Genomic DNA, 27,713 nt, shown 5'->3' with positions numbered 1-27,713 from the left:
CTTCAGCACTCAAATCTGTACCCAAGAAGATGACAGTCCTACTTTCTTTTCTGCCCACCAGAAGTAACAAGATTCAGTATGAAAAGGATGCTAGAGCTTGATAAGCTATTGTTCATGAGTTTAGGCTCCCATGTGGAGGTCTGTCTGTCTGATCTCAAGAACTTCGGGCGGGGAGGGGGGGGGGGATCAGGTCCTGTTCTATTGAAGCATTCATCACATCATATCTGTAGACATTGCTGACTGTTTTGATATAACCCAACCCCACTATATTTTGAACACCTTTGAGAAAAGAGCATTGCTACCACTTCTAGCAATTCCAGGTCAAAATTCAGTGCCTGACGTGTGGCAGCTGCTTGGGGAATTTCCTAACCAGAAGAAGGGATAGTTTGTATACTCTGAGTCAGATGAAGGAAAATATATATACAAAAATCTTAGCAGCAAATGATAGGAGTCGGTTAACCAGTGGTATGTTCTGTTTGTTTATATCACAGCTGGCCAAGAATGTAGGAAACAATAGTTTTAATGATATTATGGAAGCAAATTTACCCAGCCCTTCACCAAAGCCCACCCCTTCAAGTGATATGTAAGTATTTTGAATTCTGAGTATATGAATACTTTACTAGTCTATCCTCCTCTCCTTCCTCACTCAAAAACAGACAAACAAAACATAACCAGCTAGCAACACAGTATCCCCCTCACCCAACCCCCATTATCAAGAAAAGACTAGAAAAATATTTTGAAGGATATGTCTGCAAGAGGCAAGTTTCTTCTCAGCAGTACCTTCCCTGGAAACTGCTGCTGAGTGCCAGCTTTATGGAACAGATCTTGGGAACAGTTGTATCTGGCCACACTGGGCTATGGCAATAGCCCTGCCAAGGTGGTGGTAGGGGAGCTCTTACAGATGGAGATGTCCAACAACCTTCTCAGCAAAGTCTGGCAGGTTGATGTTCTGTCTAATGAGTTTTCTGTGGGAGTACAAAACAAAAACAAAAAACAATCTTACCAGAATTATAAATCTATTAACCCTGGACCAGACTCTTCCACTTCTGGAAACTACTGTCTATTTTGTGGTAGAAAATAATAATAATGATAATGATAATGGGACAAAGGGAGTCTGTGACTCTACCAGATGTGAAAACACTAAGTCCCATGTTCTGGTGTAAGTGATTTCCAAGACAGTTGATACATTTTGAAAAGCAAAGAACAATAGAAAGCAGACTGCCTTCTGGGAAAGGACAAGATGGGTAATGGGGAAGAGAAACATACCTTCTCACCCTAGACCCATTGCCAGACTGAGAAACTGAATTGTGGCTAACCTTGGTGATTAAACCCCCTCATTCCTGCACTGTCTACTCAGGAGCCAAATGCACTTGTGGACAGAGTTCTGTATACTTGCCTCACTAAAAAAGGTGGTGGGTGTTTCAGTCCATAGTCAGCTGGTCCCATTGCTGTGGCCCAGGCTGGTAAGGCAGAAGGAAGCAAGGCAGCGGAACTGCTTGCCTCACAGCAGTGAGAAAGCACAGCAGACAAAAAGTGACCCAGAGCAAGCTCTACCCTTCACAGACATACTGCACTAGTGTGCACTAGTGCTTGCTTAGCTTGAACAAGGCCCTAGATTCCCCCCTCAATACTAGGGGGACAAGATTGAAGAGTTCTTAAGATTGAATCCTGTACCTTGTAAAGACTCTACCTCAGTCCCTAAGTGCTATGGATAAGTAGGAAGAAAGGCTAATTCTTACTCACATAGTTGGGAAGGCTTTATGCAGGAAGAAAGGACAACAGCCTAAATATTTGGCCAATGCTTCCATGGATACGAAACTTTCACAAGTATTAAAATTTTTACAGGGCACATTCAGTCTGCAATCGTGAAGTTAAGTCTCCCAGAAGGCCTCTTGGCAGCAGTGGTCTTTTGTTGAGTTGTGCACATGCTTACAGAGTGCTCATTCTCTGCTGAGAAAATAGCAAAACAAACTGCAGTGTAAACCTCCCCCTCAATGCCTTGGGTCTAACAGGGAAGACAGACATTGCCAAAGAGCTCAGACAGCTGTTTACAGAACCGTGGTTGTAGGAAGTGTGCTACAGGAGTCAGTTCCAAACACACACACCAGAGAGCTAATAGCTGCCTGTAGCTCCATTTCTAGGAGATCCAGCACCCTCTTCTGCCCTTCTCAGGAACCTGCAAGCAAGTGTATGATGCACGTAAACTCAGAAGGGCATATATGTGAATTAACAATCAGTATATAAATCTTTAATGTGCCAGTAAGTAGATGTCTCCATTTTAAAATGATAAAAACCTCAAGTTCATAAAGTTTAAATACTTTTTATAGTATCACATAGCTGGCATGCTGTAGGACCCAAACTTCATGTATTTTTACTAATTAGCTTATTTAAGTGGGAAAGATCAGGGGATGGACACAGGTTTCTGGAGTGTCAGACGGTGTCACCTGATCTTAGTTCTTTCTCTCTGGCCCTCATCTGATTTTCCCTGAACTGTCTTCCGTTTCAGTCTTCTGTAGGTGAGAGTGACAACTAGGCATTGAGGCTCTGTTCTCAGCTCGGGGCTGGGAGGTAGGCCCCGTCTCCATGGTGATGGTGATTAGACACCACATAGCCACTCAGACTTCAGGCCTGGTCTTTCCAGCGTCTGCTCTTGAAGGAGCCTCTACAAGGAAGGCAGTTCACCTCATTCATCCCTGTAACACTTCTTGCCTGTGGGGTAGATTTAATAGCAGCCTTTCTAAGTCTCAGTATTCTCTCCTATAAAAGGGGTTAGAGCAAAAAATAAAATCTTCATGAAGCTCTAGAAGCTTAATTTGTCTCAACTTTTAAAATTTTCCCACATATGTGGTGAATTTGAAATATTCATAGAATGTTTCTCTTAATGTAGAAAAGAAATCACCCATGATCTCTATGCACATTGATTTTATGTGTTACTCACACATATCAGCAGAAACGCTCTGACCACTTCTTCGTGTGTTTCAGGACCGTGCGTAAAGAGTACATCACTGCAAAGTATGTCGACCACCGCTTCTCCAGGAAGACCTGTACCTCTTCCTCAGCAAAGCTGAACGAATTGCTTGAGGCCATCAAGTCCAGGGACTTACTTGCATTAATCCAAGTCTATGCAGAAGGGGTGGAGTTAATGGAGCCACTGCTGGAACCTGGGCAGGTAATGACTCAGAGAAGCCGGAGGATTAAAAAGCAAACAGTAAGCATGCTGTGGCGGCATACATCTGTGAGCTCAGCACTTGGACAAAGTGGCAGAGTCTAAAACAAACTGGGGGCCAGCCCCGGGCTGCCCCGCAGAGACAGAGTTTAAATGAGGGACCATACATTTCTGACTCAATTTAATGAGGTACATGTGCATTAGCTGAGCAGGTCTGGAGAATTGGAGAGTCGACGTGCTCTTGGTAATTGCTTGGGGTTCCTTGGCAGTGAAGCTGTTAGAGGCATGATCACAGAGTTCATATCCTCCCTCCCTCCTCAGGAGCTCGGGGAGACAGCCCTTCATCTTGCCGTCAGGACCGCAGACCAGACATCTCTCCATCTGGTTGATTTCCTTGTACAAAACTGGTATGGCTTTTGTTTTTCATCTGAATGAACTGAGTATAGTTTACAGCACAAACCAGAACTGTGTAAGACCTATTCCCAAACTCTGTGCTCTGTGGTTAGCTGGTTAAAAGACTTTTATTGGCTGTGACTGCTCAGTTGCATCCCTTTATCTCTGCCGGCTTTATAGTGTGCCCATAGGTATGTGTATGATCTGCTAGGTGACGGAAAAAAAGCATAGAAAACACAGAGCGTAGAAACTGTGCGTTTAAGCATCTGAAGAACTTCTTAAGGCATATACCTCATAGATGAGAGAGGACCTGTGGTCACACAGTCTTTCTAATAATGCTGCAATCTTTCAGTGGGAACCTGGATAAGCAAACGTCTGTGGGGAATACAGTTCTGCACTATTGCAGCATGTACGGCAAGCCGGAGTGTCTGAAGCTGCTGCTTAGGAGCAAGCCCACCGTGGACATCGGTAAGTGTGGCTACTCTCAGACATCCCAGAGGGCGGAGACTACACACACATTCAACTTAGTCACTGTGCCTCGCCTCTTAAAATAGTATCCTAGATAATTATTTGCATTTATTCTACTGTTTCAGTTAACCAGAATGGAGAAACTGCCTTGGATATAGCAAAGAGACTCAAAGCTACCCAGTGTGAAGATCTGGTAAGCAAAACTAGGATCAGAGGTGTGTCAGACATCAGCGGCCATGAAGTGTTCTTCTGAGAGGATGGAATTGGGGAAGGATGAAGCATTTTGTTTCTAAGTAGCTAAAGAAATACAGATAAGTGCTAAAGTGCATTTGAAAGAGTGCTGAGGTCATGGCTTTGCCTTCTGAGTGCACTTGTCACACTGGAGACCCACGCCTCTGTAGGAGTGAGGATTAGGATCATGCTGCGTGTTTGCCAGGACACCAGGCTGCTTTGCAGCTAAGGGGAGAGGATAGGATTCCTTAGGCAGTCAGTTCAAGAGCTGGGAAGAATGTAGTGGTTTTCTGCAAGCTAAGCACCCTCCCTTCTGCCTCCCTCCTCTGCACACTCACCTTTCTCTCCCTACTAGTTCTTCCCTAATCTCCTGCTGGACCTTCACGTGAGCGGGATTCTCTTAACCACAGTGCCTGGTGTCTGCCCTCTGTTGCGGACAGCATGTAATAAACAGACTGAGAGCGAGTTGTAAAGAAAACAGATGTATGTTGACTTGCGGTTCAGGGTAAAGGGGCTGCATCCTCGATGGCCTTTTTCTTCTCCCAGTTAATCCCACTATGAGAGACAGGAGAGTACCTATGTTTCCTGCTCAGTGGTCCCTCATCTAAAGCCACCAATGTTCAGCCATTATGTCTCCTTCCTGAAAACCCTATCTAATCCTCATCACCTCCCAAAGGCCCTGATCTCAGTACCGTTACTGAGTTTCCACCCTTTTAAGACCTCTCGATGAGGATTAAGTTTTCACTTAATGGACTGGGGATAGTGGGACATGCCTGTAACCTGAGTCCTTAGGAGGCTTAGGCAGGAGGATCACAAGCTTCAAACAAGCCCAGGCTCCATGGAGGAGGCATTGCAGTAAGGAAATATCTCTGCATTTCAGAGGCACAGGCCTGGGAAGCGAGGCTAGAGAAAGAAAGGACACTCCACTGAGTTTGAGTTTCTCCAGACCTGGAAGTTGTACTTTTTGTAATTTTTGTTGCTTTGATATTTATATTTGTTTCTTGCTGAGTTCTTGTGGGGAGGGGCTGGCAGGTGGGGGTTGCGGGGAGGACTCAAACTCTAATCTTCCCTAGCGCCAGGACCTGCACCACGATCACTGGCTGTATTATGTATTCTTGTTATCCCTTAAGATTTATTTAATTTTCTTTTATGTATATGAGTATTTTACTTACATGCATGTATATATACCACTTGTGTGCCTGGGGCCTATAGAGACCAGAAGAGAACATTAGATCCCCTGGAACCAGTTACCATGTGAGTCACCATGTGGGTTCTGAGGCCCAAACCCAGATCATCTGCAACAAGAACCATCTCTCCAGCACCTGTATTTTGTATCTTGGAGTCCTCTGAGACCACTGTCTCTGCCTACAGTGCCCTGGGCGTGTCATGCGGCCACCCAGCTTGTCTACTCAGAACTGAGCCCACTGGGCCGTGTCCTTTAGGGCTGAGGGGTGGGGTCTTGCTTGGTGCATGTAGAGTGGTGGATATTTGAGCATTTCCATTAAGTGGTGTGCCCTTGCTGTTCCTTACAGCTTTCCCAGGCTAAATCTGGAAAGTTCAACCCTCATGTCCATGTAGAGTATGAGTGGAATCTTCGACAGGACGAGATGGATGAGAGTGATGATGATCTGGATGACAAGGTGAGTGCCTGGGTGAGTGCTCCAGAGCGCCTAGGCCACCTCCCACCTTCTGTGAGGTGCATTGGTCTGGGCCTTCTGACCTGCGGAAGCAATTTGGTCTCTGTTGGGCACCATGTAATAGCTGGACAATAGAACCTGTGGGAAAGATCTGGAAAGAGACGGTCATTTGAAGGAAGTGGCCTATGCAGTTGTGGAGCTGGCCAGCTGACAAGCTACAAGTTCCAGCAGCCAGTGATAGCTCAGAGATGAGGGTGAAGAGGGTCTGAAAGCCAAAGTCCTGGTCAATTTTTCTTAAGGTCTTCAGCTGACAGGATGAGGCCCACGGACATTTTGGAGAGCAGCTCAGATGCCAGTGATTCCGTTGTAAAACTGTATCTACACTGATGATTGCCTGCAGCCCACAGCCTAGTCGCCTTGTAGAATTAAACATGTAAAACACTACATATAAGTACCCATGATTGTCACTTTTGAGGGATTTACACGTGGTCTAAGTTGAGATAAATATTTTTCCATCATCTCAGACTGTCTCTCTAGAAACTCACAGGGATGTGATGATTGTACCCAGAGAAAACTTACGCACAAGAGGACTTGGCATCTTTTCTGAAGCCTTCTAGCTGATAGACGACTATCTCTAGGATTAGGCCCAGGTCTTGGTGACTCTTGTAGGTGGTATTTATCTACCTTTGAAAGTTCAGCCATATTTATCATCAGACGTATGCCAGGCAGGATTATAAGGAATACTCAGACAAAGGTCCTAATGTCACTCTCCATTTCAAGAGGAGAGAAATGCTAACTCAAATGGTAATGTGACTGTCTAGTGAAAATCAGAGAAGTCCAGACACCTAGTGCCTCAGCCTTGGTAAGCCCTGGCAGTCTCATCAAGTAAGCAGCCACAGAGATAGATTTCTGAGAATAGCTGGGTACTGGCCAGAGAAAAGAAAAGAGGAATAGAACCACTCATGCTGTGAGTGGGAAGCATCTTCCTGGGGAGGGGAAGAGGTACCCTGCAGAGCTGTGAGTAGTTTTTCAGGTTCAACCTTTATCTTTACCCAAGCAGTCAGAGGCCAGCAAACATTTATTAGCAGGACTGAGTTTCCTACCAACCCTTCCTGTAGTGTATACATTGAGATGAGGGGAAGAGAAGAATCTGGGCCATTCTGCTGCAGTGAGAGCAGTGAGCACCTTGCTAGGACTAAGTTACAGGGTCCATCTGAGGCTTCCATGCAACACATGGGATGCAGGTGATGTGTAACGACCACAGGTAGAGTTGGATGGTGCTCAAGCCACCACAGTGTATAAAATACCATCTGGGCAATTGGCAATGGTTTGCAGCCCAAGAATGTGGGTGGGATTTAAAGCTCCAAGCCTTTAGCATGTGGGTAGCACCTCTAAACCAGGTGTGGAAGAAGGGTGAAGGTGAAAGGTTTGTACAGAGAAAAGGACTTCATGTAACAAATCATAGGTTAACGGGGATGCTGTTCAAATAAGGCTGACAGGTCTTTTGCAGGGAGTTGTTTGTTGAATAAAGACTAATTGTAACTGTGGCTTTACCTGTCACTTTTGAATGTCCTACTGATCCCTAACTATGGAGCATTGGTGGGACTTATTGATGAAGATGTAGGAAGTGTAAAGTCTTCCTTCACTGTCACTGCTGTGAAGCTGTGTTGATGGCCACCCACATACCACACCGAGAGCCATAGGAACCAGATGACCTCCTGAGCCCAGTCTGCAGGGGTCTTCTGGACACCTCAAGGGCAGCCCTTGAGTCTCATCTCATCTGTTGTTTCCTGTACCAGCCAAGCCCGATCAAAAAGGAACGCTCGCCCAGACCACAGAGCTTCTGCCACTCATCCAGCATCTCGCCACAGGACAAGCTGGCACTGCCAGGGTTCAGCACTCCACGGGACAAGCAGCGGCTCTCCTACGGAGCCTTCACCAACCAGATCTTCACCTCTACGAGCACAGATTTGCCCACATCACCCACCAGTGAGGCTCCCCCTTTGCCACCTAGGAACGCCGGGAAAGGTACGAGCTTGAGGAGTGCTTATGGATTTGACCTCCTGGTTGCTAGTCTGCCAGTTAAGTGGCAGGATATGAAACATACTATCAGGGGCAGCTCAAAAGTGGGACTTTGTCATTCCCCAGGCACGAGAGTGCAAAAGGTAGTATCTTGGGTATTGTAGGTGTGTTACCTTGCATTAACCTCCAGTGAGTTACATGGCTTTTTATGCCCATCCTCCTGAAAAAAAACAAGACTGAAACAGTAAAGTGACTTTGTAGTTGAGACTCAGTCTGAGAGCCATGTGGTGTTAGCACCTGTACTGTCTGTAGCTCTTGGTTCTCTGAAAGCCTACTTTTCTCTGTACTGAGATGCCTCTGTGTTAAATATGTGACTGTCTGGACTAAAGAGGTAGGCGTTAGTAGAAAGCTTGTCCTTACACATGAAGCCCTGGGTTTGATCCCCAGCACTGTGTGAAATTGCACGTCACAATTACACAATCACTATCCTTCCATATAACTCAAACGCCGTGCTTTTTAGTCTAATTACTTACACTCTTTTAATGATTTGATATTCACTTCCCTTTCCTTTTATTCCTTTCATCGATGACTTCCCTCTCTAAAGTCTGAAATAAGCTGCCTGCCTGCTATTAGCCTCCTCTGCAGTCCCTCTGTCACGTGGGAGCCTCGCTCTTCTTGTAGGATTCCTACCCATATGAATTGTTCCTGATTAAGTAAAGAAGCAATAGCACTCCTTCAGCAACCTCCATGGTTTCAATAGCCCTACTTAATTGGCTGGTACAGGAAACAATGAAATGATCAGAAGTTCGTTATCATTATAGCAAGTTTGAGGACAACCTACATTTCATGAGTCCCTGACTCCGGAGAAGGATGGGGATGCCATAGTAGTTGATAATATTTGTAAAGCACTTGCCTCACGAGAGATTACACACCACACTTCTCCCATCCTAACGCCTCCAAATGAGGTAGGTAATGCAGGTTCTCATCTACCTGGGGTCCTAACCCAGATGCTGTATGAACAAAACCCACAGTCCCGGACTCTCAGATGATGTGAGGATGGCCTAGGCCACTGTTACTCCCTATATTGTCAGATGCCTTCACCAGCCCAACATTAGGCCAGTGGAGATGGTTCCCCACCCATTACCACAAACACTAGCCCTTTGTTCTCTCTCCAGAGTGTGTCCAGCTCTGGAGGTCGGTGTAGAGGGTCAAGTTAAGGCACAGAAATTCTAGGGCTATAGCTGAGAGGTGCTAAGCACTGTAGCTGCCAGAGAATCCAAATGTGGGATTCTCCCAGTGCGCTCAGCCCCGCTCAGCACAGGTTGGCAGTGCCCTTGGTACACAACGACTGGCCTATTTGAATCACACTGGTGCTGTTTTCTGGCAAATGTGAGCTTTATTCAAAACTGGTTTTTTCACAGCTTATTCTCCATTGAAATCGTGTTATAAATGGGAGCTGTGTTCTTAGAGAGACCCCAAATGACCTTGTAGATCATAAAATAATAGGGAACATTACAATAAAGCTTTAGCGTGAGCAGTTCTCATCAAAGACAAACGCTTATGGCGGTGGATATAAGCCAAGTGTTTCTTATCATTCTGCACAGTCTACTAGAGCACACTTTTAAAGACAGACCATTAATGTAACAAGCTTACAAATCTATACTGTGTGAGCCCTGTGCAAAACCATGTTCCCCAGCAAGTCTTGCTTCTGACAAGAGGACAGAAAGGAGCCTCCAGACCTGATAAATGCATCTGAAGGATTGATTTTCTGTGCCCTGGTTATGTGGTGACCTGTCTTGACAGGCAGAGCCAGCACCTGTTCAGAGAGCCTTCGCTGACAGCAGAAGCCAAGAACTAACACACCCAACCACCCCCCCCCTTGTAGCCTCCCTGTGTAATTTTATCTCACAGGGACGTAAAAAAAAACCATCGAGTGCACAATCTGGCTTAGTGCCAGGCATCACTCGCCTGCGTTGAATAAATTCTAGCTAGCTCCTTACTGAACACCCAGAAAACAAAGGCTACATTTATTCATCGATTCAGCTGCTGAAATGGGCTTAGAGGTTTGGCCATAGCAACCGTGGCTAACTAAGGATAGACCACCTACCCTTCCTTTTACAGGTCAAGCCCATGCTTGAAAATAGAACTTGCTCTCCTGACTAAGTTCCCCCTGGCAGCCTATCGTGGGACATCAGGTTCCGAGCATTGGACTGTCTGCTGCTGACACAGATAGACAGCTGCCTATCTGACAGCTGCCAGGCACGAACCATAGCTGTCCTTAACCAGCAGGGCTCACTTGCTCTTACGTGGGAGAAACTTGCAATGATTCTTAGAGGACACTGTTAAACAGTCAGCTAGCTCCCTGTGCAGAGGGCATTGTGTTTTGTGGTCCCTGTATTTTTTTTTTCAATCTATCCTGCTAACTGGAATAACTATCTACTTGGAACAAAGCTGTCTGGAATCAGTCATCCTTTGGATTGTCATTAGTTTCTCTCCACAACAAGGAAGGCCCTGGTCCTTGCTTATAGCACAAGCTACACTCAAAGATACAAATTTAGGAAGCTCAGGATCATGACTTACTGGGACAGAACAGACACCTCTGACAAAGTCCCGCACAAATAAGGGGAGTGCAAAAGGCAGCAAGAGAGAAAAAAACCTCCTCTGAGGCAAGCTCAGAGGATTTCCAGAACCCTCCAGGGACCTCATCAGAATTCAGGGAAGTTTGATCTAAAGTCCCATCAGCCAGCATCTGAGGCCCACATTCACCATCCTTCCAGCTCAGGCAGTCAGATGCCTGACTCTGCAGAAAGGAGTCCAGAGAGAATCCCTGAAGGTACAAAGCTAAGTGTGTCGATCTTCCTCATAATCAGCAGCCCCTACCTAATACAATTTAAACAGGACCCTAAGGTTTTTACTGGTTTTTAATCTTTGCATTTGAATGCTATCATAGAACTTTGGTTTCTTTAAAGCTAAGAGGAGTCTGAAGGACTGTATCCCATTATACAGGCAAAGAAACTGTGCCCTAGTAAAGTTAAGGAATTTCCTACAGATCACATGGTGCTGTAGCAGGAGAGCTGTAGCTTCAGGCTATGGCAAGTCACCTCAAGTCTTCTTTCCTTGTTGAGTGAGATCGTCTATCTTTCTCTTACCTGCCTAATGGAGAACACATTGAGACAGTGTATAGAGAGATCCTCCTGTTAGGTCTGCTGGGCTGTGGCTGCAGCTACTTCTGGAGTGGGGGATCATGGGAAACCAATAGCTGCACAGCTCATCTCACAGAACAGGTACTTGCAAGTACATAATGTTTGCTTGCTTGGTTGACTAACTTAGCTGGTTTACAATAATATTAAAGTTTAGAGTCATGGCTGTCTGCCATTATTCATCTTCATGCTTTTTGCGTGTCAATGGCAAAAATGTATACCCACCATCGAGCCATTACTTCTCACAAGATTGAGGACTGTAGGAGACACTGGACATAGCACTTGGCACCATGTGATCCATTGGGGTTGGTTCTCTCTGCCTGGCTTCGGTACCTCTCTGCCACTGCCTCTTTTAAGGCGTCTTCAGGGAACTATGGACCAGAGTGAAGTTGCTCACTGGCTGGATTAGCATGTACCATATCGAGACCTGATGCCTGCCTGCTTCTTAACTGAAAGAAACTTTGTAAAGAATAAGTCTGATCTCAAGGAGCAGAACTTGGTTTGAATAACTAAGTTTTTAAGCTTTTAGAAGCAGGAACAACTAGTGTGCTAGAATCCAGAAATATTACTGGTCTGAATAGCATGTGAATACTAACCCTTGCATCTCATGGGTACATGCTATGATGGAGACCTCCTACCTCATACAGACTCCAGCCTCAGTCTAGACCCCGGGATTCCTACTCCATGAGGGCCAATCCTGCAGAGTTACCGGAAGTAAGGATTTGGTGTTTGCCTTGCTGAGTCACTGCTTTGAGCCTGCACAGTGAAATGACAAGCAGATAAGACCGCGCAGCTCCACCGAGTGCGCTCATTCAACAACTATTTCAGGAGCAGGGATGTAGGGGAGAGTGAAGAAGGCCTTCTGCAAAGTAAGAAAGCAAGAAGAAACTGCACCATCAGGTCAGTAGGGGGCAATGCAGGAGGAGAGCTAAGTTTGCTGCTTTGAAAGCCAGGTTTCTATTTCCTCCTGCCCTACTGAAAACTTCTCCAGGACAGGAGGTATAGTCCTGTTGTCTCAGCACAGTGCAAGATGGGGTTCATCTGTCATATTATTAAGTGTAGAAGCAACAGAAAGAATAAGTGAAATCATGTCTCAAACGATGCACAGCAAAAGGAGGGAGTGGGCACACATGGAACCAGACCACGTGTCCTAGGGAAGTGGCGGTTCACTTTCCGGAGAGCTCTGTAGAAATGCTTATAGCAGTTCTACCCAGTACAGCTGTGGAAGCACTTTATACAAAGCATCTCCTTCTCTGAGAGGCCTGAAGTCTAAGAGACAAGTGGGGATGGGGAGACCTCCTCAGCTTCCTGCCGTGGCTTGCCATCACTGGCTGAGTGCTACAAGCCTGGGAAGTGACTACCGCTCCCTGGGGCGCGTATCTCCTGGGATAACCCTTTGAGTGGCTTGGTGTAACAACTCACACGCTTTGCCTTTAAATCATCGCATTAGATTTATGTTTATATTTAGCTTTGCTTTTGTTGTTGTTGTTGTTGTTGTGGCCCTTTTCCAGTTTCCCACCATACATTTTGTTATTTTAATAATTGTTAAAACTTCATTATTTAAAAAAAAAACAACTTGCAAATTAAAAAAAACACCACACACCAAAACTAACCAGATGCAAGATCTTTACAACTCAGTGACCTTACAGTTAAAATAGGCATTCAGAATGGAAGCTGTGATGTACCAAATTCCTTTTTAAACACATTTCCTGAAGCCCCGTGGGCTGACCAAGAGCTTTATCTTCAACAAGGGTCACTAACACAGGCTGTGTGGTCAAGTCACCTGGCCTCTAGGGTATGAAAAAAGAAGCAGAGGTAATCCTGATTTCTCCTGCATGGGGAGAGGTCAAAGTGTGTGCTTATGGAATTGTTACATAACCAACCCTAACTCCTTTGAGTCCACTACTTTTATCAGTATCAGAAAGGGACTGAGGGACAAATGAACATCTAAGGCTACTCTCTGCATAGAAATCAACAAACAGAAAAACATGTCACCCTGGCACTCCTTCCTTCCTTATACAGCACCTGGCTTTAACTACTGCTTGCTAAGGTGATTAGCATACTATAAAAAACCATGGGACCGGCTACATAAAAACAGCCACATAAATTTAAGATACGTTGTAGGACATGTTATTATAGCAAATAATAATGGATTGTAGTCTTGAAAATTGCTAGGACAATAGATTTTGAGTGTTCTTACCACAATAATACATTAGGTGAAAAATGTTAATTGACTCATTGAATCATTCCATAACCTGTATGTGTTTCAAAATAGCATTGTGTGCTCAATGAACATATATGACATTGTTAATTAAAAACATAAAGGGAGCCAGGTGTGGTGGCGCACGCCTTTAATCCCAGCACTCGGGAGGCAGAGGCAGGTGGATTTCTGAGTTCGAGGCCAGCCTGGTCTACAAAGTGAGTTCCAGGACAGCCAGGGCTACACAGAGAAACCCTATCTTGAAAAATAAAAGAAAAATAAAAAATAAAAAAAATAAAGGGAAAACCATTAGTAAGTGATAGAATTTTCTGTATACTGGTAGAGTTACTCAGGTATAACTTTAGTCATTAAGTCTTCTGTAAGGCACGTTACTGTCAAGACAGTTTTTAAGCCATTTTCTGCGAACTTTGAAAGTTGTACTTTTTATTTGGTCTCAGGTAGAAGACCTGGGTTTTCACCTTTACTGAAACCCCACCAGGTCCAGCACTGGGACATAGAAAAGCAATACCATCTCCCCTGTGAAAACAAGCAGACGGAACAGGAAGAAGAACAGTCACTATAGTACAAAACGGGGTATCCTCGTCCCTGGCAACCTTGCTGAAGTCTTAGACATTAACAGCAGGCACCCAGGGAAGAGAGATGCATTAAAGAAAGATTCTGGATAAAGTTACATATGAATCCTCCTAACAAGTGAGGGCAGAAAAAAAAAGTATTGAAATCCTCAAAACTGAATAAAAATAGTTTTTAAAGTAGGCAGGAAGTGAAGAGAGATCCCCACTGTGCATGTGGGAGTCAGGAAGAACAAGCTGTTGTCAGGCCTGAGCGTTTGGGCTTGAGTCAGCTCACGGTTCTCTGAACTCAGCTTCTTGCCATGTCTGACCAATTTTCCAAACTCTTGGATCTGGATTCAGCTTGGTTGGTAGAGACTAGGTTAACCTTGCAGGAGATCATCCCTGGAGTCACACATACCTCTGTTAGCATTTTACTTCAGTATTTGGAGCCTCCCTACGTGACCTTTTATAAGATGCACTTCACCAGAGAATCCCTAGATGGTGATAGAGATGAAATTACAAGAGAAACTCACTATTGTCTGTTACTTACCTATTCTGCATTTCCTCTTTCCACTTCCTCCTACTGAACCTGGTTGTTTTCCCCGGGGCCCAAAGGCCGAATATGCTGCCCTGCATCTCAGAAGCCAGCAGCACTGACTGCTGGGGCAAGTGTCTGCTGTTTCTAAACCTGCTTTGTCCCAGATCCGTGTTTCCTACTCTATGGGGTCTGTCATGCCAAGCTCCTTTCCTGGATATATGATAGGACCATACTAAGCCCATATCTCACAGGATAGTACTGAAAGTTAAAAGGAATAACCTATTCAAACCCATTTGAAGAGTGCAAAGCTCCGTGCATGTGTAAGGCTGTAGTACAACCTCCTTATTATATCCAAGACATTAGTAACTAATGGTGTGACTAGGTATTGCTTTACAGGAACCATAAAGCTTCTGTCCTGTGTCACGTCAGTGAAACAGAATCAAGTCTATAACTGTGGTCATTCTCTTAATGTACATGTCTACCTTATTTAGATGATCATTGTCCACTGCCCTGTCAGGCTACCTCTGAGAATTAATGACTGAATCCTTGTTAGTACTAACCACTAATTAATAATTAAAACTATCTTTTAAGTTTACCCAGGAAGAACACCATCAGTAATTATGATTTTCTTTTAACACAGAGTATAAAAAGCTCATTTGGAACTTTTCTAGATCACTAAGTATCTCCTGTCTGAGTTAAACGTTGCATATGGCAGTGTTCCTAGCTTCCCCCCTCCCTTGTTTCTATCACTTTCCTTTTTTTTTTTTTTTCTTCCTACATGTGTATAGAAGCATTTGTTCATGGACATGGTTAAAGCAGGCCCATGAGAGTCTTCTCTAGAGAAATACCCATCCAGTTGCCCAGCGTAATGTCTTACATGCGCCCTCACGTCAAGAATGTATATGGTGCGGCTATAACTGATTCAAAACCAGCTCCGTTAGCTGGAGTTCAGACTCAAGTATAACAGATGGTTTGGGATTTCCAGAACAATTCGGAATTAGAACAAAAGGAGGTTTCGGAGTTGTTGTTCTAAGTCATCTTAGATCCTTACCAAAATGATTGGCTGGTTGGGGTTTTTGTTTGGTTGGTTTTGTTTTTTGAGGAAAGCTTGTTTTCTGACTAAAAGAAAAGCTGTAGTAGAATTCAAAAACTCTGCTATATAAATACTTTAACTGTGGGCCACTGACTGCCGAGCTCACAGCACCCCGCTGTGCCCCTCTTGAACTTGGTGGCAGTGCATTATGCCTTCATCCTAAGTAGATCCAGTTACTTCCATTGAGTTACTGATTGAAAATGTGTGTGCTTTCTTTATACCACTGCATCTGAGGGAAGGACTAGATCCCTGGGCTTTCTGTGTATGTTACGACTGTTTTCTCTCTGCCTTGGTTCTTAAATGAGCGTTCATCACATTTCTGACTGACCATGCAATTCTTGATGTCCATGATTCCCTGCCTTGGCCTCCTAAGAGGTTGGGATTTCAGACTTATTCCACCATGCCTGGCTTGACTGGTCGTTTGCTCCTTTAAAATACTCTTTTTTTTTTTCCTGTGTTGTAATTTTTAACTAAGTCCTCCCCCCCCCCCATCTACTTATCACTTGAATTCTTACTGTGTTCTTTCTCATTTCTAGTTCCCTGAGAACTTCATACAATGTATTTTAATCATACTTCTTTCTCTCTCTTCTTTCTCTCTCTTCTTTCTCTCTCCCGGATCCATCTACTCTTCCATAACCGGTCCACTTTGTGTCCTTTCTCCCCTCCCTCCCTTCCCCAGCAAGTATAGTTTATACATTTATTCTTGGATGTGTGGCCTCCACTAGATGGTGATCACAATCCACCAGAGAACACATCATTAAAGAAAAGTGACTCTCAGTCCCAGCAGCTATCAACTGCCCACAGCTCTTTAGCTCCTCTTCACGCTGTGATCTTATCTGGCTGGAGCTGGCGCAGGTCTTAGGAGTGCTACCTCAATTGTGCAACCTCCCTGCTGTGTCCAGAAAGCAGTTTCCTTGTGCTCATTCATTGCCTCTGGCTCTTACACTTATTCCGCCCCCTCTCCCACAGTGATGGCTGAGCCTTGGGAGGACAGGGTATGATACAGATGTCCCCATCAGGGCTGAGCCTTCCTCCAACAAACAGTTTTGAAATCTGTTTGTGAGTTGGTGGGCTGGTGGACTTCCATGTTATAGCACATTTTGATGAGTAATTACATACTGGCTGTTGTGTGTCTGTGAGACTGGGATTAACCCTCCTGCCCCCCGTTCAATTTCCTTTCTAGGTCCAACTGGCCCACCTTCAACACTCCCTCTAGGCACCCAGACCTCTAGTGGCAGCTCCACCCTATCCAAGAAGAGGCCTCCTCCCCCACCACCAGGACACAAGAGAACCCTGTCTGACCCTCCCAGCCCACTACCTCACGGGCCCCCAAACAAAGGCGCAATTCCTTGGGGTAAGTTTTCCCAAAGTCAGGGTCAAAGCTGTCCAGAGCCCGATAGTTGGGGGGACTCCACTGGGCACTGGACAGTTTGCACGTTAGGAAAACCATCCAAACTGCACACACACTGGCTGTGGACTGAAACATATATTAATATGATTGTACCTGCCTTCTAAGGCCAGGAAACAGATTGAAAAGTATCTGGGGCCACTCAGAACCATAGGAGTAAATAAAGTGCTCTCTAATATCATCAGGGAGCTGATCGTAGAACACCCCACACACACAAGACACCAAAAGCTGCAGGGGCCCCCATCCCCAGGCATTTGAGTAACCTGAGCACAAATACTATTAAATTCTCTCTAGACAGCATATCTAATGCAGTGTAAATAGGATGGGTTTTTTTTTTAAATGTGTCCATGTTTGGTACATATATTTTCCCAAATATTTTTTATCCACAGATATGGAGGGTAAACTGTAAAATAGGACCTGAGCAGCATGCCCTAAATCTCAGCTGAGAGTGGCAACTGTTTTAGTTTGGAATTACAATTCTCACGGAACTCAGCAAAGCAAAATAATGGGCTAAGCATAGGGATGGGTTTCCGTGCTACCTAGCGTGCTTATCTAACGTGCACAAGTCCCCCTGGGTTCAGTCCCAGTACCAGAAAAAGAAGAGAAGAAAAAGAAAACAGTCCACTCCTTCATGACAGCCAGAACAGTCTCCTCCTAAAACAGAAACCCTAGACATTCTTCCTCACCCCTTTAGTGGCTTCCTGCTGAGGTTCAGATCAGTGCAGGCTCTTTATACCAAAGCAGGAGTGGCCCCGCCCTTCACCTCCAAGCCTCCCATGCATCGTCCAAGGCACTCCCGCTCCCTGGCATTCTATCCTGTCCTTGCAAGGCCAGGCTCACTTGTGTGCCTCCCTGGCTCTTCTCTGTTGTCTCCCACAACACTATGAGAGTTAAGTTCTTTGCTACCCCGCTAGGATGAGAGAACCATGAGAAGAAGCATCCTTGGCTGCTATGTTCTCGCCTGGACGGAATCCTGCCTGGCCCAAACTGGATATTCAGAAATCTCTCGAGAATGAGTAGCCTTACCCAGAGTCCGTTAGTTGAATCAACAGATCAACCCTGGCTGCGGCACTTATCTTGTCTACCAAAAAACAACAAAACAGTGCTAACAGCAACAACAACCATGGAAGCCCACACTTTGTGTCTTGCCGACTGCCCTGGCAGTGGTATATGGCTCACCATCATCCAGTAGCCCAGCAAGGTGCTGGCCCACACATGATCTCTGCCAAATGAGCATGCTAGTCATCTTTCCCCACCAGTGGATTCCACTGTGACTTTTTTCCTGCCTTTTTTAAAATTGGGTTTAACATGTAATGGGTAGTTCAGCTTAATAGTCTTAAAGGATTCCTCAAAGCCTATCTGAGTTTTTTTTTTTTTTTTTTTTTTTTTAAGTTTTGAGTCAAAGCCAGAATATATATTCTAAGACTGTCCCACAGTTTTGTCCCAAATGCCACTGGACATACATGTACACAGCACAGGTGTGCTCACAAATGCGTATTTATATTGTAGCCACTCATGCTTCGGCTCAGCAGTGCGCTCCTAGAAACAGAGGCATCCCTGGAATCAACATGTCAGATCTCTATTTTCTGGCCCGAATGGTATCTAACACCTGGCTTTCCATTTTATCTTTAATAGTGGTAGAGGCCAGGCCTCTTCCTAAAGAAACTCAGTTGTTATCACTTATAAAAGTTACTGCCTGCCAGTAAGCTGGGAGCATGAGAACCTTTCACAGATGGGGCCTCAGCCAGCCCTACATGAGAAAAACCAAAGTTTATCCTGAGCAAATGTGGTGTTGCTCCAAATAGCAGGATTGTGCTGAGTGACAGCTTGAGTACTGACTCGAGGCTTGTTTGTGGTTGGTGGGTGTGCACATATGGGAGCCAGTCGCACTGGCGCACTGCAGGTACACAGGTGGACTAGTGACTGTCAGGGGGAATTCACTCAGCTCCTGACGTGTGTACTCTGCTGATGCTTGGTGTGTGACTCTGTCCCCTGTCTGCTGTTGATGCTGGAGGCCAAGGCAGGGCTCAGACTGTTGAGTCAGCAGCCAGATACAGAGGTCAGCCTCTGGAAAGCGTCTCCCTGGTGCCTCAGTTTCCCTAGCTCTCCTCTAGTTCTCCCTTCTCACCTCAGCCCTTGGGGTTGGGGTCCCTGGGATAGACATAGCTAAGGACATTCTGAGTAGCCATCTCTTACTTGTGTGCCTTCCCAGGTGCAGCAGGGTCCCAGTCCACACTCCTTCCTCTATCCCCTCTCCGGTGGGCCTCAGTCATGACATGCTCTCACAAGGTCTAGCATGCCTTTTCCTCTAATCAGCTGTATTGATGCTTAGCTATCCTTCAAGGCCTGTGCTGGGACTTGTTTCAGAGACCCCACTCTGTTTGCCCAATGCTCCTGCCTCCTTGCCTGTCCCTCTCAGAGCGTCATCTCTCTGTAGTTCCTAATGTAGTGGTGTCTACTTTCCACATGGGTTTTGGGTTGTTTTGTTTGTTTGATTATTTCGTGGTTTGTTTGGTTTTTTTTGAAACAAAGTAATTCTCTATACTTTAGGCTGACCTTGAACCCATAGCAATCCCATCTCAGCCTTCTGAGTACTGGAATTGCAGTCTTGAGCCATCACATGTGGCTTTTAGCAAGTGTTTGTTCATTGTTCAATGCCTCGGTTCCTCTTAACAATAAACTAAGGACTAGTACTGTTACTGTTTTATGTATGGAATTCTTAGGATGGTGCTGTGAGAAAAGGCAAGCAGCACAGGACTGGGGACTTAGCACTCAGCAAGTGTTACCTACGGCTTGTAACTCTAACTCTCAGCCTGCTGTTTGGTGGATGACCAATCCCTCCCTTCCCTATGTGTGTCATGGAGTTTTGTGTGTCTTTGGCTACTATAATTCATGCCACAAACTCGGGCTCTTCAGACAACAAAGCTTATCCTCACAGTTCCAGATGCTGCAAGTCTAGCATCCTGCAGTCATGTCTTCTCCTAGGAGGCGAGAGTAATAATCTGTTCCTTACCTTAGCTCTCTTTGTTTCTGGTGACTGCTGATGTCCCTTGACTTAGGTAGGGTTCTTAACTGTGCAGATATGCATGCATGTATGTCTCTAGTCTGGCACTTACCAAGTAGGCTACACTGGATGGCCAACAAGCACCCGGGATGGATGGATGGATGGATGGATGGATGGATGGATGGATGGATGATCTCCCTCCCCTCCTCTTCTCTCTCCAGCTCTGTAATTCCTAGTACACCACCACACCCAGTTTTACTATGGGTTTTAGGAATCAAACTCAGATCTTTATTCTTGCCTGGCAGGCACTTTACAGGCTGAGATACCTTTCCAGCCTGGACTTGGTACCTTTAGGTGGCCTTTTGTTGGTTGGTTGGTTGGTTGGTTTTGGTTTTGGTTTTGGTTTTGGTTTTTCGAGACAGGGTTTCTCTGTGTAACCCTGGCTGGCCTGGAACTCACTCTGTAGACCAGGCTGGCCTCGAACTCAGAAATCCACCTGCCTCTGCCTCCCAAGTGCTGGGCTTAAAGGCGTGTGCCACCACTGCCCGGCATAGGTGGCCATTTTATAATACTCAGATTCCCATCCATTCCATCCAAAGTTCATTCTCCATAACACCTCATCTCACCCCACCACGTCTGAATCCTCTTCATCTTGGCCCTTGCTCCTTTTATTCCTCAGAAGAATATGCTACGCAGCCATGTCGCCAGCACTCTTACCAGGCCTGTGACTTGACTGTAGTATGACAGCCATTTCCCTTTTCTTTGATTTGGTTTAGGTTTTGTTGTTGCTGCTGCAGTTTTCAGGAGAGGGGTTCTTAGGCTCTGTTTGATTCTTTATGGGGTTTGCTTGTTTCAGAATAGGGTTTTACTATGTAACACAGGCTAGCCTGAACCTGGAAAATTCCAGCCACGTCCTCCCAATGCTGGGGTTACAGACATGTGCCACCACACCCAGCTGCCTGTCACACTCTGAAGCTTTTACTGCGGAGTATTTTGCCAGCATGTTCTCTGACCCGAACGGAACCTTTGACATTAACTCATTCATAGATAGCTGTGACTGATAGGACCTGCCTTTGCTGGTATTTGTGATGGGTTCCGAGCAGTTTGTAAGTCTGACCAGATTTCCACAGTAGCCTTTGAGGAGGGATAAGGCAGTTTAAGGAGGAGACAGAGCATGAGTTTGGTGTTGGAAGATGAATGGAGTAGAATGGATTCTACTCAGAGTTGCTGAAGATGTACCAAAGATATGATTGTGGGGCTCTCTCAGGAAGGAGCAAAAGAAAAAGAATGCAGCCAGTCACATAGCCAGCTAGCCATTGGCACACCTGCAAGAAAGAGTATCAAGAGTATAGCCTGTAGCACGTCTGCTTCACAGAAGAGCACGTTACCTTCTTGGTAGACACTCTATCCAACTTAGGACTTTTGCATTCACCAGTGTAGCTGATTCTTGCCCACAGTCTCCGGGATAGAACACACTGTTTCCTGGGCTTTAAGGAGTCTAGTCTAAAGGTTAAGAAGTTGTCCTGGTTCTCATGGTTGGTATGTGAGAAGCCAGTGTGGCTGAGAGCCTACACTCCTCACCCGGTCCACAGGCTGCCTTCTGTTGCATGGCATGGCTGGAAAAGGGCAGGAGAGTGAGTATCTGGCTGGCCCTCCTCACCACAGTTGTCTCTTTGCCTGAGAATCAGAGGCCTGGTGAAGGCATTGTCCTTGCCAGAGGTAAGGACTGTCCTGCACAGCCCCACTCACTGCTGTGCCTCCTTGTCGCCTGCAGCAGCACTCTCTGCTGTGTCCAGCCTTGTCCAAGCAAGGAGAACCCTTCCAGGCTTTTTCCCTGCCAGAACTAGTGTCCCCAGTGCCCAGAATAGCCAGTGCATCACATGACTGGAGTCCTGCTTGGTGGTGAGTTCAGCCATCTGTCTCAAGAGCCTTCTCGGGCAGGCTTGAGATGGGAAAACAAAGTCAAGTATAAGATCTGTGGGGAGCCCATGACCTTGGAAGTTGCATTTCATTGAACTTTTTAACTTACCTGCTTTAAAACAAACCTACGTGTATCTTAACACATACATCTAAGATATGGAAATCAGGACAGAACCTGTGTTAGTTGCCTCCAGGAATCACCTCTGACCATTGACACCTAAAGTCCATGTGCCTTGTGTCCTACGGTCAAAAGGCCTTAAAAAAAAAGGGGGCGGGGTTAAGACTCTGAGTTGTTCCTCTCTTATAAATCTTTTTAAATATAAAGCAGATAATTTTTCTAGCCATTTTTGTGCTGAGCGTTCCTAGTCATCCCATAAATACAATGACATCACCCCAGTTTACTGGCAAGGAAATGAAGCACAGAGAAGTTATTTGCATAAGATCACAAATTGATAACTTCAGAATTTATGACCCACATCCTACTTCACTGTTCCAAAAGATCCCTGCAGCCTACGTGCTCTTGTGACCAGTTCAAAATTCCAGCTTGTGGCTTCTAGGCTAAATGGTTCGTAAAGCAGAGAATTGGCTACAGATTCTCCAGTCGCCTGGCCAGCAGTTGAGCACAGCCTTCTTACTGCCTCTGGCTGACATACCCAGGACTTTGCCAAGCGGCAAGTTCAAGCTGCACAGTGGGAGAGGAAAGGGCTGAGCCTTCTCTGCTTCTTCACCTTCTCCTCTTTGAGGATCTTTCTAAAGCTCACTTCAACTTACACTAGCCAGCCTTGCCTGGCTCTGAGAATGACAGGATTCATGGCTGTCCACTACAGATGGCTTCCCATCCAGGTCCGAGAAGTCACACTCTCAGCAAGCCTGCTGGCCCTTTCTGTCTGCAGCAGGAGCCATCATTACTCTTTTCCAGGCCCTGAGTGGGAGGTAGGGTTTCAAAGGCACGGAAAGAGTTACCGTCTTGGGGTACTGGCACGTTGACTGTGTCAGCATAGTTCCCGTCACGTTTCACTGTAAGCATATGGAGAGTCATTACTTTTGTATCGTGCTCCTATAGACCAGGGCTCTGCTCACAGCCCATAGCCTTTCGTCTGATGCTCTCTGTTGCAGCGAGCACACCTGTTACTCCTATTGTGTGGGTAAGGAGAGCTCCATCTTTCAGCAGAAAGAGCAACATCCTCCAAGCTCAGTCCAGATCAATAGTCTACCAAAAATTCAAAACTGGACTTGTACTGCTCACAAATCTGCCCCTTTGTTTCTTCCCAGAAGAAGGCAGGGAATGAAGTCAGCCCGGCGGATATTCTTTAGACATACAAGAATTGACCAAATGTTGAGGGAAGGTGGCCAAAGAGGGACATTAAATGAGAATTCTTGACATCCAGGCCTTAGGTGTGGGCACTGCCAGCCTTCCCTGATGCTCATCTATGCAATAGCAGAGAATAACCACAGTAGAGCCAGGGACCCTCTCTTGCTACTGACAAATACCCTTCTGTATAATTGAGTTAAATAGTCATTTGTTGGAAATGGTTTCACATAGAAAAGGAGTTAGTGGGAACAACAGCTTATTCCCCAAATATTCTATTGTTGTGGCTCACGGAAAGGCCTGGTATCCAGGACTGTGGGCTCAGCATGAAACACAGTGCTGAGGAAATGCTTGCCTTGAAGGTTTCTCGAGAATTGCCAGGAAAGGCCTCTCAGCATTAGGCCATGTGCTTATGAAAATACATCAAAGGTTAAAGAGCATCCCATAACCACTAACCAGTAGTCAGTTTGCAAACTGATGGTGCCTCTTCCTGTCTCATTGTTCTGGCATTACAGAGCATTCTGCCCAAGAGGTCTGCTTGCAGCTCTACTAGTCTCTCCTGATGGGTAGTTTTGTTTGGACTGAGGGGAGAGTAGGTATTGAGAGTTTAGACTCTGGAGAGGGCCTCTGGCTGTGTATCCCTGCTGGCTCTTCCCCTGATGGTTCCCCTTGGGCCTTTGCTTTTGTCATCTATATGTAGGTTGGAAGAGATGGTTATGCTACTTCTCATGAGCATGACTGCCTACAGATACTTGGCAAATACCATGCTTGTGATAACTACTCCATGAACGTAGGTGATGTCATCTGTGCTGCTCTCAGGGTATCCTGAGAGGCCGGGCAGAGCACACAGCAGTGGTCAGGATTCTTGGCCTCACCATAGCTATAGAACCCCAATGATTCATCAACTAAGTCTCTCATTACCTTCTCCTTTAAAGAAGGCTGGAGTGCCAGTCTCTCATGCTGTGCAGAATGGCAGCTGATAGAAGCGAACACATGATATATGTTGTGCTGTGACATGGAGCAGGAAATAATTATTGCTTTCTTGTCCCCTTTCTTGTCCCCTAATGTCTACAGGAACTCTGAGGCCCGGCTCTGCCATGTACTTCTCCAGCTGTACAGTGATCACAGACAGTCCCACTTAGGTCCTAACCAGTTCTGCCCACCTGCACAAAGCACACATCTATTCTTTTGGGCTCTGCTAGTTTGGATGCTGCCCCAGTAGAAATTCTCCTTCCTCTTCCACACGCCATGTCCTCGCTCACCAGCTGGGTTTTTTGATAACTGTTTCTTCATTTTCATAGCACCCTGCCTAGTTCTCTCTTATTCCACAGTACTAAATCATTCCTTCATGTAAATTCTCCATGCCAGATCCTAAGCACTGTGACAGCAGCAGCCACATAGTCTTAGCTTCTGTTCTTGCTCTGCATTCATGCCTTGCACATAACACATTGGTGCTAAACAGTTTTTACACTGAGTGGATATCCACTGCGCAAGTCCCCATGGTGTTGCTGTCAGCCACCCACACATACATGGGCCTCACTTGTGAGTTGAGTGTGTTATCTGTGCCTGGTAACTGCCTCTAGACCAGCAGTTCTAAACCTGTGAATCTCTACCCCTCTGGTAAACCTCTATCTCAAGAAAATGATGACACTATAATTCATAACAGTAACAATATTACAGTTATAAATTAGCAGTGGAAATAATTTTATGATCGGGAGTCATCACAGCATGAGAAACTGTGTTAAAGGGTCGCAGCATTAGGAAGGTTAAGAACCACTGTTCTAGTTTGAAGTTGATGTTTAATTGATGTTTATCTGTCCTTCCAGACCAAGGACCAGATCAGTAGCCACTGGACATCAGCAAGTTCCTATGATCTTAGAAACCTACCAGGGGCAACCTGCTCACCCTCGTCCTTAGCTAGCAGTAGAAGTGTCAGTCCAGACACTGTTTGGTTTTTGTTTTAACACAGGAAGAACATGCTGCTCTGACAGAGGTCTTGTGATACTTTCTGGTACCTTCAGGAGGCCAGTTTGTTTTCCAGTGTCTCTCATGTCCATGACTGAAGATATACCTCTGACTTTCCTTGTAGGTAATGATGTGGGCCCATCATCTTCAAGTAAGACGGCAAACAAGTTTGAGGGGCTGTCTCAGCAAGCAAGGTGAGCCACCACCCCTGCCTTCCTCTCCTGTTGTGCTCATGGTTGCTATGGGCAGACTTACAGACTTGGCCTTTACCAGTCTTCCCAACACTACTCAGTGCAGCACCTGGCAGCATCAGTTAGGAAGGGAAATTGGGCATCCTTGCTCAGTCTACATGGTAGCTCCCTGCTGAGCCCCAGTGGGGACCCTTGCCTGGAACAGACCTGTATGCACAGCTGGCTATCTCCCTGCAGTAACACCAAGAGTTACCCAATCTCTGATGGTCACACAGTTATAGAATGATCTAGACACTGTCAGAATGAGTCTTCTCTTGTTGTTTTGTTTTGTGAGACACAGTGTCACACTCTAGCCTGTGTTGGCCTAGACTTGTGTACTCCTCCACCCCCGCTTCTCAGAAACACAGGGTTATAGGCACAAGCCAGCATAACCAGCTCGTTTTTTCTTTACTCTTCTCTTTTCTTTTCTTTAGGAAAAAAAAAAAGCAGGGGGGGTCTTACAGTGTAGCCCTGGCTGTCCTAGAACTTGCTATGTATACCAGGCTGACCTCAAACACACAGAGATCCACCTACCTCTCTGCCTTCCCAGTGCTTAGATTAAATGTGCACCACCATGCCTGGCCTATTTCTCACCTTTTAACTGAGCAAATCTTTAAGTCTAAAGATTTTTTTTAACATAAAAATGAGACCTCGCGCGCGCGCGTGTGTGTGTGTGTGTGTGTGTGTGTGTGTGTGTTTTAAGGAGAGAAGGGCTTGTTTATTTGTTTTTAAACCAAAAGTAGTGTTTCTTCTCCCACCCCCACCCCCCCATTCACTGAAGCATAGGCCCTTTGGAAACTTTCTGAGGACTCGGTTTTCCACCTCTCTTTCCTCTAGAACGTCAGTCAGGTTGCAGAGCTACCTCCACACCCAGCCAGAGAGAATCAGCCGCAGGTGGAGAAGGCTGGCTTTGGGTCCATAACAAAGGGTAAATAAAAAACCAATAAGACCGCACTTCTTTTAGAACTCTCTCTTTTAGTCTCTAAGCCAGTGAGATCAGCCAAATTACCATAGTTCTACTTCAGAGCATTTAAATGAGCGAACACATGTCAGAGTGGCTCTCTATACCTTCACTCACCTCCAGCCTGGGTGCATTCTTACTCTTCCTTCTGTAGCTGCAGTTGGGCAGGTCATCTGCAGAGAGGGTAGAGTGACTTAACATGCTCACAAAGTGTTTGTAAACAGGATCAAGTTGCTATGAACTAGACCCATTCCCACCCTCACCCACCCAGAGTCCCCTAGAATACCAGATCTCATCTCAGCCTTCCTATTGCTGCGACCCTTCGTACAGCTCCTCATGTTGTGGTGACCCCATCCATCAAATTAGTTCCATTGCTACTTCATAACTGTAATTTTGTTACTGTTATGAATTGTAACATAATATATGTGTTTTCCGGATGGTATGAGGCCATCCCTGTGCAGTGCTGGTACAGGGGCTTCCTGAAAGGAATCTCTGATCCTCTAGGCTTTGGCCTTACCTGTGTTCAAGGGTGACTGATCAGGCAGCTGTGACTCCCCAAGAGGATGCTAAGGCAAAGCATGAGGAAAACACAGTCAAGATTGGAAACCAGGCCCTCTCCTATTCACTGTTACTCATGTCCTGGTAGCTTCCTCTGAACATGGCTGGCTATTCCCTGCCCCCAAGAGCGGAAGGTTGTATTGCCCAAGAGCTGGAGAGGGTAGGGAATCTCAGAGCCAGGCAGAAAGGGGAACTTTTATCACATCCTCTTTCTTTGACTCCTTCTGTTTAGTGGTTAGGTCAGTAGAAAAAAGGAAAGGTCAACCAGCTCTTGGAACACCAGGGGGCAGAGGAAGAGGCCTGAGGCCCAAAAGGGGTTCTCAGAGGTGCATGCCAGGGGCTTGGCTGTTCTTGCTCCTTGAATGCAAGGTGTTCTTTGGGACCCCTGAAGAGCATTTCAGCCTCTTGTGAAGGGGAAGTTGTGGCTTCCAGCTAGCAGATGTCACATTTGATTATTCAAACAACATAAAGCAGCCTTGGAGCCGGGGCTTAGGTGTCACTTCCCCTACTTATTTGCATATCCTTCGAAGAGAAGCCACTCCAGGGCAGAGCTGAACAGCCATCAAAGTCCGTTCTCTGGAAGGGAGGGTGAAGAGGGCTGCCTGTGGAATGATGTGAGAAGAAGGGCTTCTGTGTAGGACGTCAAGCCTCACAGTGTGCAGAGTGAGTGCCCAGAGCTTTCACACATGATCACTTCCCAACAAAGCTTTGAGATGAGGGGCTTGGTTGGCTGTTGCTCACGTATCCAAGTATTTCTCCATCTGGACCAGACCATATAGAAAGTACATAATCTCTGTGTGTGTGTGTGTGTGTGTGTGTGTGTGTGTGTGTGTGTGTG

General features: G+C 45.9%; 1 protein-coding gene across 11 annotated transcripts in view; it reads left to right on the top strand.

The window, feature by feature from the left end:
- Asap1 (ArfGAP with SH3 domain, ankyrin repeat and PH domain 1) overlaps positions 1-27,713 on the top strand; it is a 289,301-nt gene that overhangs the window by 249,431 nt on the left and 12,157 nt on the right. For 7 of the 11 annotated variants that reach the window (XM_021182730.2, XM_029469558.1, XM_029469556.1 and 4 more), the window contains 9 exons: positions 492-583; positions 2,983-3,169; positions 3,488-3,573; positions 3,912-4,027; positions 4,153-4,220; positions 5,791-5,898; positions 7,695-7,923; positions 16,704-16,874; positions 25,251-25,320. In XM_021182730.2, coding sequence (XP_021038389.1) covers positions 492-583; positions 2,983-3,169; positions 3,488-3,573; positions 3,912-4,027; positions 4,153-4,220; positions 5,791-5,898; positions 7,695-7,923; positions 16,704-16,874; positions 25,251-25,320 — 1,127 coding nt within the window. The remainder of the gene's footprint in view (positions 1-491; positions 584-2,982; positions 3,170-3,487; positions 3,574-3,911; positions 4,028-4,152; positions 4,221-5,790; positions 5,899-7,694; positions 7,924-16,703; positions 16,875-25,250; positions 25,321-27,713) is intronic. The other 4 variants (XM_029469564.1, XM_029469563.1, XM_029469561.1 and 1 more) reach the window with 1 other exon arrangement.

Source organism: Mus caroli, chromosome 15 (assembly GCF_900094665.2).
Source record: "Mus caroli chromosome 15, CAROLI_EIJ_v1.1, whole genome shotgun sequence".
In the NCBI taxonomy this organism is placed as follows: Eukaryota; Metazoa; Chordata; class Mammalia; order Rodentia; family Muridae; genus Mus; species Mus caroli.
This window is presented reverse-complemented; position numbering and strand designations above follow the sequence as displayed.